Consider the following 23,565-nt stretch of genomic DNA (forward strand, 5'->3'; position numbering starts at 1 on the left):
GAGGAGAGGGGAGGGGAGGAGAGGAAAGGAAAGGAACATCCAAGGGATCAGGAAAAATGTCCATCCTGATCAAGTCACCCTTGAACACTGTTCAGTCTACGAGAGTGCCACACTCCACTCTGGAAATGCTGAAAATCTTCTCTTGCCTTCCCTCTCTTTCTCTCCCCCTCCTCCTTCCCTCCCTCTCTTCCTTCTTCCCCTTTCTCCTGCCCTCCCTCTCTCTTCTCTCCCTTTCTCTTCCCCTCTTCCTTCTCTCCCTTTCCCTCCCTCTCTTCTTCCTTCTCTCCCCTTTCTTCCCTCCCTCTCTTCTTCCTTCTCTCCCCCTCCTTCCTTCCCTGTCTTCCTTCTCTCCCTCTCCCCTTCCTTCCCTCCCTCTCTTCTTCCTTCTCTCCCCTTCCTTCCCTCCCTCTCTTCTTCCTTCTCTCCCCTTCCTTCCCTCCCTCTCTTCTTCCTTCTCTCCCCCTCCTTCCTTCCCTCCCTCCCTCTCATTATAAATAACGTAGCAGACAGTTTCTAGTTGAATCAGCTACCCTGACACAAGGAAGGGAAGACAAAAGAGCTGACAAGGCCACAGACAACAACTGTGAATGTCCAGCCCAACAGGCACACACCATCCTCATAGCAGCTGCTGCAGAATCTTGTTCCTGGTTCCCCCAAAAGCAGAGGCTGGCAGGATCTCTGGGAGATCCTCCCTTTAGAAAGACAATCAGGAAGCAGACGCTAAAGAAAACAGAAAGCGGAAACCTCGCCCAGACAAGTACGCTGATGGACTCCCAGGGATAGTTACTATACATACCACCTGGAAAAGACAGCAATACCCTGATTCTATAGATTTATGATAGCAGACAGGGCCTCCCCGTTTCACAGCAGGACCCCAAACCACCTCTGTCTGCACACGCTGTCTTCTCCCAGGAGGAACCTACCTGAAGCTAGCACTCGAAGGGTCTTGGCCACTCCTCCCCAAGGAGCACCCAGAGCCACAAAGGAATGGATGTACTTGTCTTTCCAGTCCTGTGACTGCTGGTTGAGGAAGTAAAGCGTGTACATGTTGCCCATGCTATGGGCGACGAGGACAACGGGGCCTCCGTACTGCTCATACATCATCTCAATCATCTTGCGGAGTGCATGGAAATAGTATCCGTTTTCATCTAGGAGAGAAAGTGAGGCAGGTGCAGACTGGAGAAAGTGGAAAAACATCCACAAGAAGGTTTAAGATGGAAACTTGGGGCATCCACTGGGTTGGATGCTAGAAATGGAGATGTAAGGGCCTGAACAAAATTAGGAGATGACAGGTAGTGGCTTGTATTTCTGTTCTTCTAATCTTTTTTTTTTTCTGGACAAGACAAAAGTAGGGTGAAAGGTAAATTTATTGAGGGGACAATTTTTAGCTTTCCCTTTTCCCTTCATCCCTCTAACAGAACATAAAAGGGCTTGCAACAGAATTACTCATGTTTAGGGGATTGTAAAGATCATCTCCTTAGTGACTTACAGGAAGGGGAACACACTACCCATACTTTAGGAACACATTCCTCCTCTGTCACACACAAACCCCGGGGCAAATGTCATCCATTCAAAACCAATAGCACTTACTTGGGGCTCTTCTCCAGTCATAGGGAGCTCCTTGGACATCTTCTCCTCTCTTGTAACCCCAGTCCACTAAGCTCTCTACCAGAGTGAAGAAATAAGCTCCTGCAAAGGACACAAACAGCACAGAAATGATCAGTGAGCGGCTCCTGGGACCACCACACAACTCACTGTCACAGTCCATCTGTGACTTGATCTGATGCCAGAGAACATGAGAATGCTGACTACTCTCATTTGATTGAACAGCTATCACCCTGTGAGGGGAAGTAGGAAACAGCACTCTGGACATTAAAAAATGTAAGAATCTTTAGTTTCCTCATATGTGGAGTGAAGAGGATGGATTAGACTATTCAGATGATGCCAGAGGGGCCTTCCAACTCTAGTTTTATGATTCTGCAAGCTTATGAATCCTCACAAAGCTGGCATGAGCACATCAGTGTGTGACCCACCACAATCCCTTCTTGTTTCATAAAAGCATGCTGGAGGAGACTGCGTGCCATGTTCTACAAAAGGTAGCCAATGATTAAAATTAACCACAGAAAATCCCAAAAATAAAAAGGAAATCAAGTTAGGAATCACTACAGGGGATTGAGTCAAAGATTATTCTGATTCAAAATTCACCTAATCACCACAACACTGCCTTATCACCCAATTCCAAGGCTAGCTGGGAAGGTAGGGTGTCACAATGGTTAGAGCCCTGGACTAAGTCATCAGGGAACGTTGGATATACGCAAAAGAGGCTTTAAGGGAAATTAACCTAACCAGGTCATATTAAAGATGAAGTGATCTGCCCAAGACAATACAGGCAGTAATCCAGATTCTCTGACATTGAATCCAATCCTCTTTTCCCCTCATCATCCTGGTTCTACTAATTAGCTGTGATTACAACCAATCCAAGCCTCAGATGTTGGCCTTGGTGACTGGATAAGATCATTAAGCTTCATCACTCAGCATACCCCTCTCACACTCTGATGATGTTTCACTTTTCAAAATAAAGTTTTGTTTTAAGAAGTCACCACATGGAGTGGCCAATATTTAAGAATTGCTTTAGGGGTGGCTATGTGGCACAGTGAACAGAGCACCGGTCCTAGACTCAGGAGGACCTGAGCTCAAATCCAGCCTCAGACACTTGACACACTTATTAGCTGTGTGACCTTGGGCAAGTCATTTAACCCCAATTGTCTTGCCTTCCCCCCTCAAAAAAAATTTGCTTTAAAGAAAAAAACCTAAAAGTTGCCTTATGACAGAAAAAAAAAACCATCTTTCCTTTTCACAACAACACATCATCAGCTCTCTGAATCTGGTGTGTGGAAATCACATGATACCAGCAAAACATCAATTGACCTTTATTCTAGAGGCAAGGCCCCACAAGTACTTCTCCAAAAACCACAGTATCTTCTAGGAAACAGGAAGCTCACAGATTTAGAGCAAGAAAGGACCTCAGAGGCCAGCTAGTCCAACTCCTTCATTTTACAGATGAGGAGACCTTAAAAGGTAATTTGCCCAAGGTCCCCCATGTGGCATGCCAAGATTCTTGACTCCAGGCCCAGTGCTCTTTCCACTTTGCTCAATAGTTCCCAAGTATCTGGAGCCTTCCTAGGTCACAACTTGTAATAGCACTGGATCTGGAGTTAGAGGAATATGCCTGAATCTTTTTTTTAAAGCAATCGGGGTTAAGTAACTTGCTCAAGGTTACACGGCCAGTTATTTCTGGGTGTGGTGCTAAGTATCTGAGCCCAGATTCGATCCCAGGTCATCCCAACTCTGGGACTGGTGCTCTTATTCGCTGAGCCACCTGGCCGCCCCTAAGCAATTGGGGTTAAGTAACTTGCTCAAGGTTACACGGCCAGGTGTTTCTGGGTGGGTGCTGTGTCTGAGCCCAGATTCAATCCCAGGTCATCCCAACTCTAGGGCCGGTGCTCTTACTCGCTGTGCTACCTGGCCACCCCAAAAAACCTTGAAGTTCATTTTTTTTTGGGGGGGGGGTACACGGCTAGTTTTTTTGTGTGGGTGTTAAGTGTCTGGGGCTGGAACCGAACTCTGGTTCTCCTGACTCCGGGCCGGCGCTTTTACTCACTGTGCCACCTGGCCACCCCCAATATGCCTGACTCTTACTTCTGCTACTGATTGCCCTTCTCTGAGTCTCTGTTTTCTCCTTCATTTAAAAAAAAAGGGGGGGGGAGGTGGTAGAGGAGTAGAGAAGAGATAGGAGAAATGGTCTCTAAGGTTGCTTCCAGCTTGTCATCAGTGATAAGATCTCAACACATCCTACTTCAGGAAGGTCAGAGATTCCACAGAATGTTTCTATAAGATGGCAGGATTTAGCCCTGGGATCTCAGTTATCTAGTTCAAACCCCTCATTTTAAAGATGAAGAATCTGTCAAAGGACAGCTCACTGACAAGCATTTAGTAAGGGTTTCCTTTGTATCATGCAGGTATTAAGTGTTGGGGAGACAAAGAAAGGCAAAAACATGGTCACTCAGCCAGTGAGCCACCAGGCTGGCATTCAAACCCCAAGCCTGGGATTCTTAATCCAGCGCTCCTGACCCTCTGCCTGCTGCAAACTCAAAGAGCAGGAATTCCATCCTTCTACTCTCTGCCAGGAGAGAAAATTTTTTATCTTTCACATTTTATCTTTTTATCTTCCACATTCCTTAAGGTTTGGCACCTCCTCTTCCGTATCTTCCCAGACTACTTTGAGCCACACCAATCCCTTCCTAGTTCCAAACTTGACAGTACTTAGGACCTATATTTTAGTAATCTTAGTAAACCTCATCTATCACCCAAGTAACACCTGTGTTAGTGTCCAATCTTTGCATGTGTTTATGACTGGCTTCCCTAAAGACTAAATTAAGAATAATAAGGATATAAAATATATAAAATAAGGATAAGAACATGTATCCCCCACAGAAATAAACCATGCCTTATACAATCAAACTTATTGATTACATGACAACCAAATCTCAAAACCACAACTCAGGTTTATAGATCTTTGGGAATTTCCCCATAGTTACCTTGTTTTGGTAAGCAGTACAATTTATTATTATTATTATTGTCATTGTGGTTACTATTATTAACATTATAATCACCCCCTGTACATATAAGGAAAGTGAGCCTCTGAGAAGATATATTCAAATCTCTGACTTGAGCCTTATTCATGCACACAGCAGCATGGTGAAGGGCAAAAGGAAAGGCTTTGCCATGATATCGGAAGACTGGAGTTCAAATCTAAATTTGTCACTTATTAATTGTGACCTTGGGCAAATCAGTTTCTTCATCTGGAAACCAGGGATGATAACAGCTGGCCTCCTTACCTTACCAAATGAAAATGAACGAGGAAGTGCTTTGTAAAGTATAGAAACAAGGATTTCAATCCCACCAGTCTTGTCCTCACAAGGAAAAATAAACAAAAAAACAACAAAAAACAACATGAGCAGTTTCTATTTAGAAGCTTGGGAAAATTGGGAGGGAGGCACCGGGGGGACAGGATACCACCTACCAACAGAAGCTTTGTTAGGATCGAGGTATTCCACAGAAAAGGTATCTCCAAAGCCAGGAACTTTCACATCCACACCATCTGGGGACTGAGTGGTCCTGCTGGTTCGATTATATATTAACCTGTTGGAAAAGTCAGAACAATAGATACACATTTAACTCCAGGAAAGTATCCAACAGCCCTGCCACAAGCAGGGAACATAACGGGGAGGCAAAGGCACCTAACATCCATTGCATGATCCTGTCATGAGTGAGATGCTCAATGCACATATCAGAATGTACATGCTGGAATGCAATCCATCAACAAGTACCTATTAAACACACTGGGCAGACAGACAAAACACAATACAGTCTCTATCCTCCAAGAACCAAGGAGAGATAATATGGAAACAGAAGTACAGCTAGGTCCCACAACTGCAAATAACGCCTCTGAAGTGATCCCATGTATATGCATCTGCACAATTTGAAATTACAATTATGTATAGTAACTTAGCTCCAGCCCAATGTAAATATGCTATGGGAATTGAAATAATTCAACCAATTACAAAATTAATTAGTCTTACTAATCAGGACCTAATTGGTTGCATGTGTCTGTAAGATACTCTCTCTCTCTGTCTCCCTCACATACACATATACACACATGTAAAGAGAGGAAATGGAGTGGGAGAGAGATGAGGAAAGGTCTGAACTGAGGAGGCAGCTAAGCCTGAAGGAAAGTAGACATTCTAAGATCAGGTAAGGAAGCATCGTGTTCCAGGCTGGAGGGTGTTAAAGGCACAGAGATGGAAGATGGGTGTGATCTCTTTCTTGATGTTTTCCCAAAAGCGTCTAAGAGGAGAGGGTGGTTAACACTATCAAATGTTGCAGAGGTCAAGAAAGATGAACACTGAAAACAGCCACTGGATCTGGTAATTAAAAGATCATTGGTAATTTCAGAGAGAGCAGTTCTGTGTTGGGTCTTAAGACCAAAAGTTATTCTGTAAAGAGTTGAAAGGTGAATGAAGCTAGAGGAAATGGAGACAACTCTTTCTAGCATAGACAACACTACATTAATAAAAAAAAAGGTAAGAACACAATTACAAAACAACTCTTCACACAAATAAAGACATATCTAAATAATTAGAGAAATATTAATTGCTCATGGGTAGGCTGAGTCAAAATAGATAATAAAAATGACAATACTACCTAAATTGATTTGTTTATTTAGTGCCATGCCAATCATACTACTAAAGATTTTATAGAGCTAGAAAAAAAAATAATTAAAGAATTCATCTGGAGGAAAAAAATATCAAGAATATTAAGGAAATTAATGAAAAAAAGGGAAGTGGGAATGGTAGCACTAGATCTCAAATTGTACTACAAAAGTTGTAATCATCAAAACAATTTGGTACTAGGTAAGAAATAGAGAGGCTGATCAGTAGAACAAATTATGCAGAACATTCTGATAAGCAAAATAAACAATATACAGATATAAATGAGAACATTGCTCTAGTGTTTGATAAACCCAAAGATACCAGTTACTGGGGCAAGAACTCACTTTTAACCAAAACTGCTGAGAAAACTGGAAAGCAGCTTGGCAGAAACTAGGCAGAGCCAATATCTTACACCATATACCAAGATAAGCTCAAAATGAGTACATGATTTAGACATAAAGGGTGATAAACTAGTAAAGTAAACTAGTGGAGCATAGAAGAAATACCTATCAGATTTATGGATAGAGACATGAGACAGAAAGGTGTTCATGGGAGGTAAAATTGGTAATTTTGATTACATAAAGTTGAATAGTTTTTGCACAAACAAACCCAATACAGCTAAAATCAGAAGAAAAGCAAGAAACTGGGAAATTAATCTTTGCAACAAGTTTCTCTGATAAAGATTGTATTTATAAAATATAAGGAATTGAGCCAAATTTATAAAAATGAAAGTCATTCCCAAATTGATAAATGGTCAATGAATATGAATAGGCAGTTTTCAGAGGAAGAAATACAAGTTATCAATATCCATTATGAAAAAATGCTCTAAACCACTAAATACTAGAGAGTTGCAAATTAAAACAACTATAAAGTACCACCTCAATCCAACAGATTGGCTAAAATGACAAAAAAGGAAAGTTATAAATGCAGGGGAGGGGGATGTGAGGAAATATGTTCACTAATGTACTCTTGGTATAGCTGTCAACTAGTCCAACCATTCTGGAGAACAATTCGGAACCATGCCTAAAGGGCTATAAAACTGCATATTCTTTGACCCAGCACTACCACTAGGACCCATGTGTACAAAAATATTTATAGCAGTTCGTTTCGTGGTAGCAAAGAATTGGAAACCAAAGGGATACTCATCAGTTAGAGAGCACAGCTAAACAAGCTGTGGTATATATGAATGTGACAGAATACTATTGTGCTACAAAAAATGTTGAGCAGGATGGTTTCAGAAAGACCTAGGGAAGACTTTTATAAGCCAATGCAAAGTGAAGGGAGCAGAACCAGGAGAACAATTTACACAGTAAAAGCAACAATGTAACAATAGGCAACTGAGACTTGCCTACTCTTATCAATACAAAGATCACTTACAAAGGATTTGTGGTGAAACATGCTATCAACTGCCAGACAGAACCGATCAGGATTCAAGAATGGAGACTGAAGCATCCATATTCGTTTATAGAATGTAGTTAATGCAGAAAGTTTTTTTTGTATGACTGTATTTGTAATGGGTTTTTTATTTCTTGTCTTCTCAATGGGTAGGGGAGGGAAAGAAATCTGTAACTGAAATTTTTTTTTAAAGCAGAGGCAACTTCTTTAGTGTAGGAAAGCTCTTTTTTTGTGTGTGTGGGAGGTACATTTGGCATTTGATCACAAAAGGGATATAAGAGCTAGAGATAATGGTACTTGTTATAGAAATGCTGGCTTTCCTTACACTTGGAGTCTTCTTTAGGAATGTTCTTCAGGACTTGAAATTTAGTCCTAACATGCTAACATGCTAGGATTTGGGGATCTTTGTGTTCTCCCTCCAAGGCACTTAGGAAAGGTTGAAAGAAAAATGGGGAGAAGCTTGAGCTAATTGGGGTTCAGGATGTCCTTTGCTCTAAAGAGTTAACTTTATTCATGAACTATGAAGCTTCTGGGGCAGACAACTGTGTGTTTTGTTTAGCTGTCTTGGGTTACAAAGAATCAGTGGTTGAAAGTCTCCCAGAAGCCCCTGCTCTTCCTATTACCTTGAGCTGTCCTAGCTAATCATTTAGAGGTATGAAATATTTACCTGATCCAGAAAACTACACAAAATAATGCATATCAAGGATTTTCAGATCTGTGAGTTGGATGCAAGACCTGGGATACTGATCAAGGTACATGCATGTATACTTCCCCCCTCCAAAAAGCCACAAAGTATCTGAAAGATTGGCATATTAAAAAGGCAACAGTGTTCCTTCCTGTTGATACAAAGGTGCAGTGAGCTGGTGGGCGCCCCGGCTAGCTGAGGACAGAACCTCTGGCCCAAAGGGAATTCTGTGTTCTTGCTTCACTTGATCAAAAACTGGAAGAGAAATTCACAAGGCAAGGGTGTGGATGTGGAGTCTCTTGTCACTGAGCATATCCAGGTCGAGCATGCATTCTTACAGGGCTCATGGCCAAATCAAGCCATATTCAAGTTCCCCTTTGCCATGCTGAGATAATGCTGAAAAGGAACCAACTACTCCTGAACCAGAAGGAGGTTGCTTAAAAGGAAGCATGACCCTAAGAGAAACTGAAGAAAGAAAGACTCATGGCAGGAAAGAAAATGGGACATGAATGTGCAAAGAAAAGTGAAGTTACAGCAAGTTACTGGATGCAAAACCTGGTCTCAAGTCTCATTTCTGTTTCTTACTATCTTCCTCTTAAGTTAGAGGAGGGGACTGGATCCTAAGGTCCCCTGTAGTTCTAAATTCTATGAGCCCCTGTAGCGGCAAGCACCCCAGCGTCCCCAGGGTTGCTGCCACCACAGGTTCTTAGATCTGCTTTGTTAAAGGAAAGCAACTCAAAATGGGTTAACAAGCTTACTTTAATCAGTCAAATATGTATCATTTACCTAGTACAGGGGAAAAAGGTCAGCACCCCGAACTTCAGAATATACAGATCAAGTAGACAGATTTCCAAACTGTCCAACCATTACATCCATACCAAACAACATCTGGATTTCAAAGGGGGGGGCGGGGCCTGGACAACGGCTTCCCAGAGTTTCATCTGATCAAATCACAGAACATTTCTCAAAGTGAGCCCCAAAACAAAGCTACACATCAGGGCTTATATAGCCTTCTCCTGGCTCAGAGAATGTAACAACCTTATTGACTCACTGGCCAATCAAGAAGTATCTACTAAAAACAAGCCTCCCACCCCAGGCTCCAGGTGCACTTTAGCCTAGGGGCAGGGAAGATCTTTAAAATTTACATTACATTTACAGCCCCCAAATTAATGTGGCCTAGATAGAAAAGGTCATATTATATAAATAAATGAGAAGAGCAGGATGGCTATGGGTGACAAAGAAAGAGACAAACCCAGGGTCAAAGGGAATCACAGGAGATAATTTTTTAAAAAGACAGTTTCAATTGTACAACCAAAATCAATGGTTAAAATTAAAAGGGAAATAAATTAAATGGGGATGGGGGGGATGTCTTTGTAGCAAATTTCTCTGAATAAGGTTTTTATATCCAAAAGGTATAAATACATTTCACCTTGCACCCTTTTGCAAATTGGCAGAGATGAAAAAAAAATGGCAATAAACAATGCTGGAGAAGTTATGGGAAAATAGGCACACTGATACATTGTTCGTGGAACTCAAATGGTACAACCATTCTGCAACGCAATTTGGAATTATGCAAAGTAATGAAAATATCCACACCCTTTGACCCAGAGGTTCTACTGTGAGGTTTATACCCCCAAAAGCCACTGATAAGAAAAAAGTTCCCATATACATCAAAATATTTGCAGGGGCACTTTTTTGGGAAAAGTAAAAATATTGAAAATGAATTAGATTCCATGAACTGATGAACAGCTAAACAAACTGTGGTCTATGAACATAATGGAATATCACTGTGCTATAAGAAATAGTGAATATGATGAATACAGAGAAGCATGGAAAATATATGTAAACTGATATATAGAACAAAGTAAGCAGAGCCAAGAAAACAACATATTTAGTGACTACAAAAATAAATGGAAGAACCACAAAATAATTTTTTAAATTACAAAATTATCAACAAGTATGGCTCATTAAGAGACTGGAGAAGATTCTTTCAACCCACCCCTCTGAGGAGATGGGAAGCCCACAGGTATTGTACCCTATGCACAGTTTAGGACTTTTTCAATGTATCAATTGGCTAGGCAGATTTTTCCCTCTTTTCTTTTGTCTTTAAAAACTATTATTTGTTACATGGGATGGTTCTCTGGGAAGGAAAGGGGAAAGGATACTAGAGGAAACTATGGTGACATTAAAATAAAAAGCTGTCAGTAAAAATTCATTTTTAAAAAGGAAAAAAAAATGGAAGGCTAGGTACTGTAGTGAATAGAGGCCCTGGAGTCAGGAGGACTTGAGTTCAAATCCAGCCTCAGACACTTAACACAAAACTAGCTGTGTGACCTTGGGCAAGTCACACCCAATTGCCCTGTCTTCCCCCCTCCAAAAAAAAAAAAAAAGCACAGGAGTTACTCCCTAATATGTGAACGGACAAAGAATACAAACAGGAAATTCTGAAGAAGAAATCCAAGCTATCAACAACCATATGAAAAATGTCCCAAATTACTACTTACTAATTATAATGCTAGTCATAATTATTAATAATAACAGAAATGCAAAGTGAACTGAGATTCCATCTCACACACGTTAGATTGGCAAAGATGATACTAAAGGAATAGAATTATTAAAAGAGGCACACTAATAAACTACTGGTGTAATTGGTCTAATCATTGTGGATAGCAATGGGAATACCTCTGACCCAGTAATACCATTACTACCCCAATACCCCTGAGATATCAAGAGAGGCGATCTCATATGCACTGAAATATTTATGAAATGCATACTTTTGTTACAGCTAAGAACTAGAAACAAGGTAGGCATGCATCGTTTGGGGAATGACTGTATAACTTACGGTACATGAATACTGCAGTTGTCTGTCCTTTGTTAAAGAGGACCAATGACGTCATGGGTGATACGTTGATCTGCAAGTGAATTGGATTTAAGTGAGGCAGACTTGCAGCCTCACTCTCTCTTCCTGAGTCACTGAAGTCCAGTGGCAGGACAAAAGTCAAGATTGGTGATAGTTTGGGACGCAGAGGATGACCTTGGCATCTTCCATGTCTGACCAAGCTCTGAGCACTCCACAGTACCTGCTTCAGTTACCTTCATGGCCACTGGCATAAATCATTCTCATCCACTCAGTCCACCCGGAAAGTCTTGACATGCTTGGGCTAGATATCCCCCTACCTCACCAACAAGTTTGAGGTCTGTTAATTACCCTCAACCTGGTTTAGCCCATCTGCTGAAGATGGTTTACCAGGGGGTGGCCACTGTGTATGCTACAGTTTCTTAGGGTTGCAGTTGAGCTGGGTGAATCAGGTGGACACCAAAGGTGGACAAGCAACCCTGAAGAGTTGGGCAAGTCCTCACAACACAGGCACTAGTCCTCCTGAACAGGCTAGTATAATATTATGAAATTATTAGAACTTGAATGGAATCAATGCAGAGAAATCTGGGAGGACTTGGTACAACTAGGAAGAAAGTGAAGTGTGCTGCCCGTACCTGATGATTCTTTTGGCCACAGAAACCAAGAAAAGCACAAAATGGCCCTCCGTCTGAAATGACAGTGGCGGAGGGGGCTATGAAATCCAGTACGTAAGCTGTCTGTGAACATCAACTTCACTGTTGGTCATCTAAGTGTAAAATAACCTTATTTTCAAACAGGTGTCTATTTAGACCACAGACTTGTTAGAACAAAGATGAAAACCAATACCAAACCAGAAAAATTAAAAATCAAAGAAGGCTATGGCAAATCATCAAGGGCCGATGAACACAAATAAGCTGTTCGTGTTGAAATGGGAAACGGATTTTTTTTAAAAAAGCAACAATCAGCATTTCCTTAAGGAAGTGCAACTCATGTAAATCCAATGCCACAATATGAGGCCCACTGCTTAGAAACCAGCTCTGCCATCAAACACTGCTCTCCTGGACAAGCAGAATGCATGTGAAGGCCTTAGAAATCCAATCCACCCTCCCAAATTTGTCTCATGAATCTTTTGTATATTTTGCATTCCAGCAAAACTGCTCTCCAAACCCCTACTTCCCCTGCTGTCATAGGGCCCCCCTACTGCCATTTCTGTACCATGGCTCATACTGTGCCCCACATGTTTGGAAGGGACTGCCCCCTCCCCCTCTTCTCCATCTCCACCTGAAGTGGACATTCAAGGGACAGCCCGGGTGCTGCTCCTTCTCCTCCCAATGACTTGGGCTTCTAGTACAACATTCCCTGCCTCCGCCACTCATTTTCTATGGCCTAGAGCAAGTTACTTCCATTCCATAGGTCCCAATTTCTCATCTGTAAATAAAGGAAGTCTATGATCTCCAAAGTCATTTCCAGCTCTGTGAGACAATGATTCTAATATCTACCTTGCCTACTTCACAAGTTCAAAGTGAAGAACAATTTGGAGATTATCTGTGACAAGTGTGAAACACCATGGAGTTTAAGGTTTTATCAGCTCCTAGGGCCACACACTTGGAAGGGCCTCAAAAGAGTTTTCAAGTCCTATACCCTCATTTATAGACAAATTAACTTATTATTCATTCAAGCTGCTTTGCTACTGTCATTGAGACCTCTGAGGGATGCTTAGGGAATTGCCCTAATCTAATACAGGCTCTTTTATCACCTTCCATACAAGGCCACAATAACCATTCCCGCCCCTAGTGGGAAGGACTCAGCCTAGACAAAGCACAACAGTTGTTGGAACTGATCCCAGCAGAGTACTGGGAGAAACTCCAGCATTCCAAAAAAATGTCAGGTATTGACAAATGCCTTGTGGCTCTGTGTTTTTACTGAGAATGAGCTGAAACCAAAACCGATGGCCATCAAGGAGAGAAACATCATGAGTCCAAGCTGCACGCATGTGAATCCCAGAGGCGAGTGCCACATTTTGGCAGAATTACAGAACTAGAAAACAAGTAACGCCATCCATGCTGGACGTGTAACTGGGAAAGGAGTAGCTGGGGGATGGAGGTAAAGAACAGAATGTTCCTTGACCTTAGACTTCATTATACAGTGATCCTCGAAGCTCAGATCCAAAGCTAAGAAGATGTTCCCCACCCTTATCCCTGATGAAAGAAACAAACTCATATGATCTCAGTCCAGTGTCAATGCAAGTTTCTATTTGAAAGGCTATGGAAATTCTGACACTGACAATTCAAATATTGTTCCAATTTTTCAGACAGATACTGGGACTCAGAGGGGTTATTAAGTGACTTGCTTATTACTACATATCCAGTTAAGTGTGACTAGAATCTAGCCCTCCTGGCATTAAATTCTATACATTCTCCTTCCCCTTGGCTGCTAACAGAAGCCATCTGGAAGATGCCCTGGAAAGATCATTTGTATAGAACATAGATTTTTGTGGTGCACCTTCAAACACAAAAAATTGTCACTTTTTTTTAAAAGGCCATGAAGTAAAAGTACCTTTATTTCTAAAAATGGTTTAGAACTCACTAAAATTTAATTCCCATCAGCCATTAACAAAAAACTAGCGCTGAGCCAGTAAGGCTAAAAGAATCTTAGAAGCTGCCCGTATCCTGACATATTGAGGTCAGGTCACTGATGCCATATCTATAATCAGCGAGCAAAGCTTGTGCATCAATGGGTTCTCGGGCCTGTTTTATCATCTACAGACACCACATTTGGCAGGAAGTGAGGGAAAAGGTTGAGGAAATTCTTTTAGTCCTTCAACTAGACCCCTAGAATCTAAGGCACAGATGAAGTTCATCTGATAAGCCCTTTAATGGCTCTCTCTAATATCAGAAAGAAAGGCTGCTTGAAGTCATGAGCATATGACTATCAACATGTCAGTCTCAAGAGATCCTTACCTGCAAACACAGTCTATCCACCTAATAAGCTCCTTACAGGCAAAGACAGTGCCATTTTCTCCCCTGTGTCCTTGTACTGAATGAAGAGGAGGCTTAGAGTAATTTTGCCTTCTGAGACTAAAGATTGCATCAGATAGCACCACCACTTCCAAAATGAGATATTCCACTGGGGACTTTTGTGCAGGAACATCAAGCTCCCTGGGGAAGTCAGAAGTCCCTTCCCTTGTGAGGCAGGGCCAGAGTGGGGGTGGAGGAGCACTTTTACATACACATACCTGCATCCCCTCTGAGGATACCATTCCATAAGAAACTGAGGCCTGCACAATGACAATTTGGAAACCCTAAGGTCAATTCATGTATGGTCCTAATTTTTTGTTCTACTTTCAGTATGGAAATGTTTGCTTTATTTGGTATTAATTAAATTTAGAACAGAAATTTTAAAAAGAAAGAAATTCCCAAAGCCAAACACCACAAGGGGAGAGAGGGAGGGAAAGAGGGAGGGAGGGAGGGAGGGAGGAAGGAAGGAAGGAAGGAAGGAAGGAAGGAAGGAAGGAAGGATGGAAGGAAAGTGAGCTGTCCATGGTCCTAATCTGGAGCTACCCTGCCCCCACCTTACTTGTTCTAGTATGGGATTATCAAAGGCCTAAGAAAAGCCTTGGAAAAGGTTTCCCTAACAGAGTCAGGAGGCTCCTCCTCAAGGGGCTGACTCCTGAAGTAACTGGCCTGTCCACTGTGCCAGCCAAAGGTCTGAATGAGACCCACCTGATGTTATCAATCCAACAGTCGATGATGAGAGGAAGCAGCAGCTCTAAATTCAACCAGAGGGTAAAATAACTGTCCGTCTTCTTGGAGCAGAGGTAATGGACTACTGTAGGTTTGTCTAGCTTGGCTTCCAGCTGGTTTCCCAAGTCACCAGGTACTGCAAGAAAGACAAAGGCACAGTGTGAGATGTCCAGTAACAGCAGGATGGTTCCAGGAATCATGTACCATTAGGACACTGGCCAATGGGACCATATGCTAGAATTACTGAAATTCCCTCTGTAATTTCATAGTACGTGACTAACTGAACTCTCCTCCTAGGCCATGGTTTACCTAAGCTTGTCATTTCAATATAATGGGACAAAACCCAAAGGCAGCAGAAGACATTGGGATCAAGGCTTAGAGCTATCACGGGTCCTCCTCTCATTTTACAGAGGACAAAATACTGAGGTTCAGAGAGGAAGAGTAACTCACTGAGGACACACAGCTCATAGAAGCACGATGTGAACCTAGGTCCTTCTGACACTTAATCCGATGTCCTCACCATGAAATACTATCTAACAGACCTTCATAAACAAAGATCACAGAGCATAAATACTTATACCTTAGATCTTATCTGGCCCAACTCCCTAGTTTTATAGATAATAAAACTAAAGCCTTGCTCAAAATTATATATCAAAGGCAGGAGCCAGAAGAGTCCACTTAGGATGGATCCTTGTAAGATCAGAAAAAAGTTCAAGTAGCAAGTAGCTGGCAGGAATCCTTCCATTACCCTAATGTTCACCATGTGCTGGTTCCCTGTGGGATAACTGTTCCCATATATTCTTGTTCCCACTAAGAAGACTGTATTTATCGAATTATCTGATTTACTCTAGAAACAGCAGCAACCTTGCTCTTTCTTCCAGCAGATGTTCTCTGGCAAATGAGACTACAGGAAGGTGAAGGCTAGCTATAGCCGCAGGCAAGAGGCCAGAATTTATCACAGATGGCCCAGCCTTGCCTATCATACACACTGGCTAGACAGTGATCTGGGAGAATATACTTGACAGTTCAATGACCGGAGACTCCCCCTCAAGGTTTCTGTTAACCTGTCTGAAATGACAACTTAAAGAGGCAAACTTAAGACAAGACCCTACCTAATCTGACCCCTAACCTAGTGTTCTACTAGACCATTCTGTGAATAGGGAGCAAGAAAAAAGTAATCAGTCCTTTACTAAGCCTAAGCCTCTTTAATGTCCTATGGAATCCCAAGAGACAGATAGCCCAACCTAATTATGCTTCAAGCCCCTTTTTGACAAATACCACTGGGGTTCAGGGTTTCCCTCAGGTTGGCAGACTCTGTGTTTACTAGCTATGCCAAGGTCTTTCCTTCTCTCTCATCATAGAGTCCTGTACTTCTGGGAAGAATCACCTTTCCCAGAAACAACTTGTTTACTCCCAAAGTTATACCCCCAAAATCACCTTTCTCCCTATCATGCGAAATCAGAGTAATTATAATTCATGGATAGCCAGCTCTGGACATGGCCCTGAGAGATTCATGGAAAAGACAGGCTTGGCTTGGCTTTGCAAAGAGTCTCCTGCTTTTCCCCCTGGGCCAGGCGTCAACTTTTAAAGGATGAGAATACATTTTGAAGTCCAAACCAAGCAAAGCGTTTCACTAATGCAAATATTCCAGCTCTCAACTTCAGACTCTAAAGGTTCTGCGTAATGGAGAAGCTGGGAGATAAAATCTCTTAGTAAAAGCCCACTTAAAGGATAACAAAACTGAAAGCTGGAAGGAGCCAAGAAATCATCTTGGCTAGTGGGCCCCTTCTGGCAAGGGCCCTCTGGAGTCCACCTGCACCAATCACTGTGATTTTAATCTTTACCAAAAACAACAAAATATGCAGAATGACTAAATATGATAAGCAAATGTACCTTCTGTAGCCTGAATAATGTCTCCCACACATGTTATTACTATTTTCAAATGTATCTAGATTTTGCAATTAACAAAACACCAAGTCATTTAAGACAGTTACTGAATTACAGCATTCTGTTGTCATGTTTTTTCTCAATGGGCACTAAACTACAAAGGTAGGGTCCACAACATTTTTATGTAAAAAGAGGGTCTTTTTTTTTTTTTGCTTTTTGGAGGGGGGAAGGTAGGGCAATTGGGGTTGTGACTTGCCCAAGGTCACACAGCTAGCAGGTGTTAAGTGTCTGAGGCAGGATTTGAATTTAGGTCCTCCTGACTCCAGGGCCAGTGCTCTATTCACTGTGCCACCTAGCCGCCCCCATAGAGAGGGTCTTTTCACTTGCAGGACAAATGCAGAGTGACTCCTGAACTCCTAGCTTCCTTTAAGTCCCAACTACAATCCCACCTCCTTCAGGAAGCCTTCCCCAGCCCCTCTTAATTCCAGTGCCTCACCGCTTAATCATTTCCTATTTATCCTGTCTATAGCTTGCTTTGTATATATTTGTTTACATGCTGCCTCCCCCTTTAGACTGGAAGCTCCTTGAGGGCAGGGGCTGCCTTTTGCCTCTTTTTGTATCCTCAGCCCTTAGCACAGAGCCAGGCAAATAGCAGACACTTAATATTGGTGTGACTGGAACACAAGACACACAATGCTCCTGGAAAAAAACAACAAATGACACGAAAGTGTGCAACACTTAGTCCTTGGATGACTCTGAAGCGTAAAGAAAATGCAGCACTATCCTCCCCTCTGCAGTGCACAGGTGGGGACAGTATATGCAGAATACAGAATGCACCTGTCAGACTCAGGTCTGTAACGGTTAGTTTTGCTGATGTCTTGCTTCCAAATATATCTGAAAATAGGCAGCCAGGTGGAAACAAGACTGTTTTAAAAACAGAGACATCAATAAAAAAAAAAAAGGAAATTTTAAAAGCTAAAACTAGGGACAAAAAGATTAGAAACTAACGACACAGCTGAATACATTTAGTCATTTTACAGATGAGAAAGCTAAGGATCCAAGAGGTTAAGCTTATAAAGCAGTCCTGGAGTAAGGGAAGCCCTGAGTCCAGATTCAGATTCACAGGTCCTAGCTGTATGAACCTGGGCAAGTCACTTACCCTTGGGCTATTGGAAGGATCAAATGAGATATTTATAAAAAAGCACTCAGTGCCTGGCACAGGGGAGGTTCTGTATAAAATGCTTACTTCCTTCCCTGCTCCTTACATGATTTATTTGGAGTCTGATGGCCTGGGTCTGGATTCCAAATCTACGGCCTTAATTCTTTTGTTTACTAAAGCCTTTCTTTCTTGATAAGCCCCACCTTAACAAGCCTCCTCAAGACAACAAAGAAAACAGAAGGCAGGAGAGAGGGGAGCTTTGGATGTCTCCTCATCTGTCTCCCTGAAATCAAGTATGACCAACTGCTACTAAAGAATACCCATCACTAAAGGGACATGCCCCCAGTGCCTAGGAGATTGGATACAATTTCTAGCAATCAAATCCCAGAGTGTCATGGAAGTTCCTTGAGAGGTCATCCAGCACTCTAGTCAAGGCAGTGACCAAAGGTAACTCCAGAGGACTGAAGCAAAATAAGCCTCCTTCCTCTTGGCAAAGGCAGAAAGGGGCACATATATTTTCAGACATGACTAATGTGTTGATCTTTTTTTAACTATACTTCTATTACAAGACAGGGTTTGTGGTTAGTGGAAGTCATTGGGAAATAGATAACATTGAAAAAAAGAAAAGCATCAATACGATATTTCATAAGGGAAAAGGCTCATCCAGCCACTCTGGCCATATATCCAATCCCATCTACCCCCATTGTGCAAATGGAAAAACAGAGGCCAAAAGATGTCCAAGGTCACTGTGAAAAAGCTATTGAGGCAAAAGTCTTTCTATCTGATGGGTAATGAGCTAACCAAGGGGAAAGCTTGGCTTCTTCTAACCAGTATCTGGGAAGGATTCTTGAGCTTGTGTTTCTCAACCCCCAAAAACCTTACATACACAGTGATCCTGAGGCTGTGAATGTGCAATCAACCCCCTTGGCAAAAGTCTACCTAGGAGGAGTGAAAAGGAAGGAGGAGCTGCCTCCCTGGCATTAAGCCTGTCTTGCCCAAACCTGCACATGAAGGGCTCTCCTCCAACTTTCCCAAAGGGCCAGAACAGTGCCAAAAATACAATTTCCTAGCCTTAAGCAGGTCGAAAGGCCTTCAAGTGACAGCCTTGCCCAAGAAGGTTGGCCAAAACTGCCAAGAGGAAACAGGAACTTCAGCTGGCCTGACTTGGGAAAGAAACAAGGCATTTCAATATACCACTTATAAAGTGATCATGTACTTTCTTCTAGACAGAGCCAGTTTGTGTAGAAAGGGCAGAAACCGGAGTCAAAAGAACCCCCTAGGTGCTACCTAGCCCTAGATCATTTATATGGTTCAGCGCCTTCAACAAATCATTTATCCCAAATTTAGAGATGAGAAAATCGAAGTTCAGATGTTAATACCTGCCATGAACATGCTACAGGCTTGTGTAGAGGAAATGTTACAGAAAGTTACCATATACATGAAAACGTCTTTTACCATACAGTGTCAAGTACCTCAAAATGAAGGCAGGATAACATCATTTCATTTTATTCTCTCAACAATCCTGCCAGTCAGGTTGGGCCAAGGGACCATTCCTGCTATACAGATGAAGAACAAAGGATCAGAGCATTTGCCCAGGGCAGGGCCAGGAAAAACAGATTCCTGGGTTTTTTCCTCTCTATTATACTCCCTCTCGTTACTTAGCTAAAAATAATTATTATTCAATAATAGCTAGTTGTCACACAGCACTTTAAAGTATGCAAATATTATCTCATTTGATCCTCACAACAACACTGGAAGGTGAGTATTGTTATTAACCCCATTTTTCAAATGAGGAAACTGAGGCTGAGCAAGTTTAAATGATCTATTCAGAGGTCAAACAACTGCTGGGCAGCTGGGTGGCACAATGGATAGAATTGGACCAAAGTCAGAAAGACTCATCTTTCTGCCTTTAAATCTGACCTCAGACACTTACTAACTGTGTGACCCTGGACAAGTCACTTAATACTGTCTGCCAGTTTCTCATCTGTCCAATGAACTGGAGAGGGAAATGACAGTCATGAGGAGTCAGACATGCATGACAACAACAAAATTCTGAGGCAGGATTCACAGACGAGTGTTCCCAACTCTGAGCCCAGCACTCTTACCCATTGTGCCTCCTGGCTGCTCTAGGACTGCAAAGACTCCTTTGCAATTTCTCTTTGATCTTCTCCCAAAATGCTACACATGAGAAATTAGGTCTTTATCAAAGAAATTTCCTGTAAAAAAATTCTCCCCTTCCCCCCAGTTTCCTGCTTTGCTTCTAATTTTGGCTGCATTGGCTTTCTTTGTACAAACTTTTTAATTTAATGTAATTAAATGATCCATTTAGCTTCCTATGATATTCTTTCTTGTTTGGTCATAAGTTCTTTCCTCATCCATAGATCTGACAGGTAATATTTTTCATGTTTCCTTATAATTTGCTTATGATATAACCCCTTATGTCTAAATCATGTACCCATTTTGACCTTAACTTGGTGTACAGTATGAGATGCTGGTCTATGCCTAGTTTCTACCAAACTGCTTCCTTGTCTTCCCAGCAATTTTTTGTAAAATAGTGTCCGAAAAACCTGACTCTTCTGAGTTTATCAAGTACTAGATTACTGTGGTCATTTACTACTATATTTTGTCTACCTAATCTGTCCCACTGATCCACCACTCTATTTCTTGGCCAGTACCAGACTGTTTTGATGATGATCACTTTGTAATAGTCTTAATAGATTATTGAGTCATTTAATAGATTCCTGAGTCAAGCTGTCTCTACCCTAGCAAGTAGGTTACACTCAGAAACTGGGTCCCCAAGACTCTGTCCTTCCACCAGTGGGGTGGACATTCTGAGTTAATTGCACTTGGAGCTGAAATCACTTGGAGCTAGACTCAACTAGAACAGAAGCTCTTAGTCATTTTTTGTGACCTGGCCACCTCTGGAAGCCTATGGACCCCTTCTCAGAACCATGTTTTTTAAATTCATATGATTAAAATATATATATGATTACAAAGGTGACCGATTTTACTGAAATAGCTATCTAAAAAAAAATTTTAATAGATCTCTCATTCTAAAGATGGAGGGAATATTGAGGCACAGAAGTTAGTACACGTCCCCCCAAGATCACACAGAGATGGGGCTATTCTGTCTGAGGACGTGAGGACAGGTTTACTAATCCCACCCCTCTGCCCTCCATGTCCCATGTCCATGGACTAACTGCAGAGATTTGGTGAAGTAGTGGCCTTGATCTAAGACTGCTTGGTCATTGAGAAAGAAAACAAAGCTAACGGAACAAACACGCTGCTCCCAAAATTGAACCAACTGAGCCAACTGCTCAGACAGAAAGGTGCTTACTTGCTGGCCCTGCCCAGATCAAGCCGGCTGCTTTGCACAATCTGGAGTCATCTACCCCAAAGTACACTAGATAAGCATGCAGGCTACAGTGGATGGTAGCCAGCAATTATGATCTAACACATTATCCGCTTTAGCCTGCCTTAATTCATCACTACACAAATGGTCCCCCATGCTCACCATCCTGCAGAGTAAAATAAGCAGAATCCTCTACAGGCTATTGCCAAAGTGGTCCATGACACAAACAAGGTCAAGAACTCCTGGTGTAGGGGCAGTGAGGTGGCGAAGTGGATAGAGCACCTGCCCTAGAGTCAGGAGAACCTAAATTCAAATCAGGCCTCTGACACTTACTAGCTATGGGACCCTGGACAAGTCACTTAACCTGAACTGTCTCAAAAAAAAAAGACTCCTGGAATAGAGTAACATTTCCATTACATTTCCATTCTCCACCCACCTGAATTCTACCTAGCCTTCTAAGCCCATGCAAATCCTACCTCTTCTGCAAAGCCTTCTAGGAGCACTATATCCCACTCATGAGTCAGAAAACACTTTTTTTAACCTCATCTATAAAATGGGCATATATCTATACCCTCAAAGGCTTGTAGAAACCAATTTTAAAACATTTTACAAACATTAGAGTACATTACATATCAGCTATCATCTCTACTGGTCAGAGATCATCTTCATGTCACATGTAAGGTCATAAAACAGTTGGAGGACTTCTCATTTGACAGGAATTGGGCAGCGTGCCCACTAGAGCTGGGGAAACGGAAACCAACAGTTAAGTCACTCGCCCAGTGTCACAACAGCTGTTAAACGTCTGAGACTGGCTTTGAACTTGGGTCATGCTGACCCAGCACCCTCCCCACTGCATCACCTAGCAGGCTGCCTCGTCATAGGGAGGAAAGGTTAATTCAGTTTGGGACATTTTGAGTATAAGATGTTTATGGCACATCCACTTTGAAATGTCAAATAGGTAATTGGTGATATGGGATTAAAACTCAAGAGAGAGACTAGTGAAAACATTCATCAAATGCTGGTGAGGGGTGCTTCCTATGTCAGAGCAGTCATTCCATCCCAGCCCAGGCACCCTCGTAAGCCACCTAAAACTCCACAGCAACTTAGCCCCTATCAAGGCATTGTTTTCCCCCACCCCCTTTTCCAACTATATGAATCTGGTGCCCTGGGACACCACTGAACCTCCACAAGTGATGTTACCCTACCTGAAATCATTCTTCAATGACTCCCATACTTCTATCCCATCATACCCTCGCCATCCTGGGGATTCTGACCTGGGTTTGAGTTTCCATGGGTTGCCTCCAAGTGACTGCTCCCTTATTCCTACCTCTCTCCAAGTCCTCCCTAAAGCTCCCCACCACTTGAAACAAACTAGCATTCATCTTAAACTTCTCCTTTTTTGTGCCCCCCATCTTCTTCCTTCACTGAGCCCTGGCCTCTTCTGAGGCAGCCTGCTAGGTAATGCAGTGGGCAGAGTGCTGGGTCAGCATGATCCAAGGTCAAAGCCAGTCTCAGACACTTAACAGCAGTAGTGACCCTGTGCAAGTGACTTAACCTGTTTGTTTCCATTTCCCCAGTTATAAAATGGGCATAATAATAGCACTTAACTTCCAGAGTTGTTCTAAGGATCCAATGAGATATTCGTAAAGCACTTTAGTACAGTATCTGGCACACAGCAATGCTTAATAAATGCTTGTTTCCCTTCTTCCTGATGACACAGATTCCCTAGACACCCTTTCTAGCACAGGCTGCCCTTTCACCCACCCCTAGACTCGCTGGTTGAGGTGGGGGGAGTTACTGCTTTCTCTCCACCTTTGCCCCTACCACACTGCTCAGTAGCCTCTGTCCACCCATATTTATCACCCAGGCAAGATGCAGGAGGCTTCTGAAGGTCCAGCAACATTCAGAACTGACCCCTTCTTTCCTCGATGAAATCAGTGTCTGCCTCTCTCTTCCCCACCTCCTACCTTCATACTAGGGCACACAGAGATTGATCCTCAATTATTAAAGGAAGCTGGAGAAAATCATGAAACTGTGCTGATTAGAGTGCATCACATACTTAAGCTACAGAGGCCCTCACTGCAGCAAGACAATGCTTTGACATCTCTGCAAATGACTCTCTCATTCACAAATGGCTTTTTTATAAATCTTTTTACCCCTTCTCCAATCTGCCAGGGTTCCCCCTTCTTCCACCTTCTCAGCTGAGAACCTTGCT

General features: G+C 42.3%; 1 protein-coding gene across 2 annotated transcripts in view; it reads right to left on the reverse strand.

Moving 5' to 3' along the window:
- The window catches only part of PLA2G15 (phospholipase A2 group XV), a 71,138-nt gene that overhangs the window by 30,989 nt on the left and 16,584 nt on the right, over positions 1 to 23,565 (reverse strand). For both annotated transcript variants that reach the window (XR_011167886.1, XM_069085681.1), the window contains exons 2-5: positions 14,932 to 15,088; positions 5,084 to 5,202; positions 1,591 to 1,689; positions 924 to 1,148 (exon numbers count right to left, since the gene is read on the reverse strand). Coding sequence is in view for 1 of the 2 variants with exons in the window: in XM_069085681.1 (XP_068941782.1) it covers positions 924 to 1,148; positions 1,591 to 1,689; positions 5,084 to 5,202; positions 14,932 to 15,088 (600 nt within the window). In the remaining variant the exon portion in view is untranslated. The remainder of the gene's footprint in view (positions 1 to 923; positions 1,149 to 1,590; positions 1,690 to 5,083; positions 5,203 to 14,931; positions 15,089 to 23,565) is intronic.

The sequence above is a fragment of the Petaurus breviceps genome, unplaced genomic scaffold (assembly GCF_028583685.1).
Source record: "Petaurus breviceps papuanus isolate PSGF00001 unplaced genomic scaffold, PetGlider_PUasm1.0 176, whole genome shotgun sequence".
Classification (NCBI taxonomy): Eukaryota; Metazoa; Chordata; class Mammalia; order Diprotodontia; family Petauridae; genus Petaurus; species Petaurus breviceps.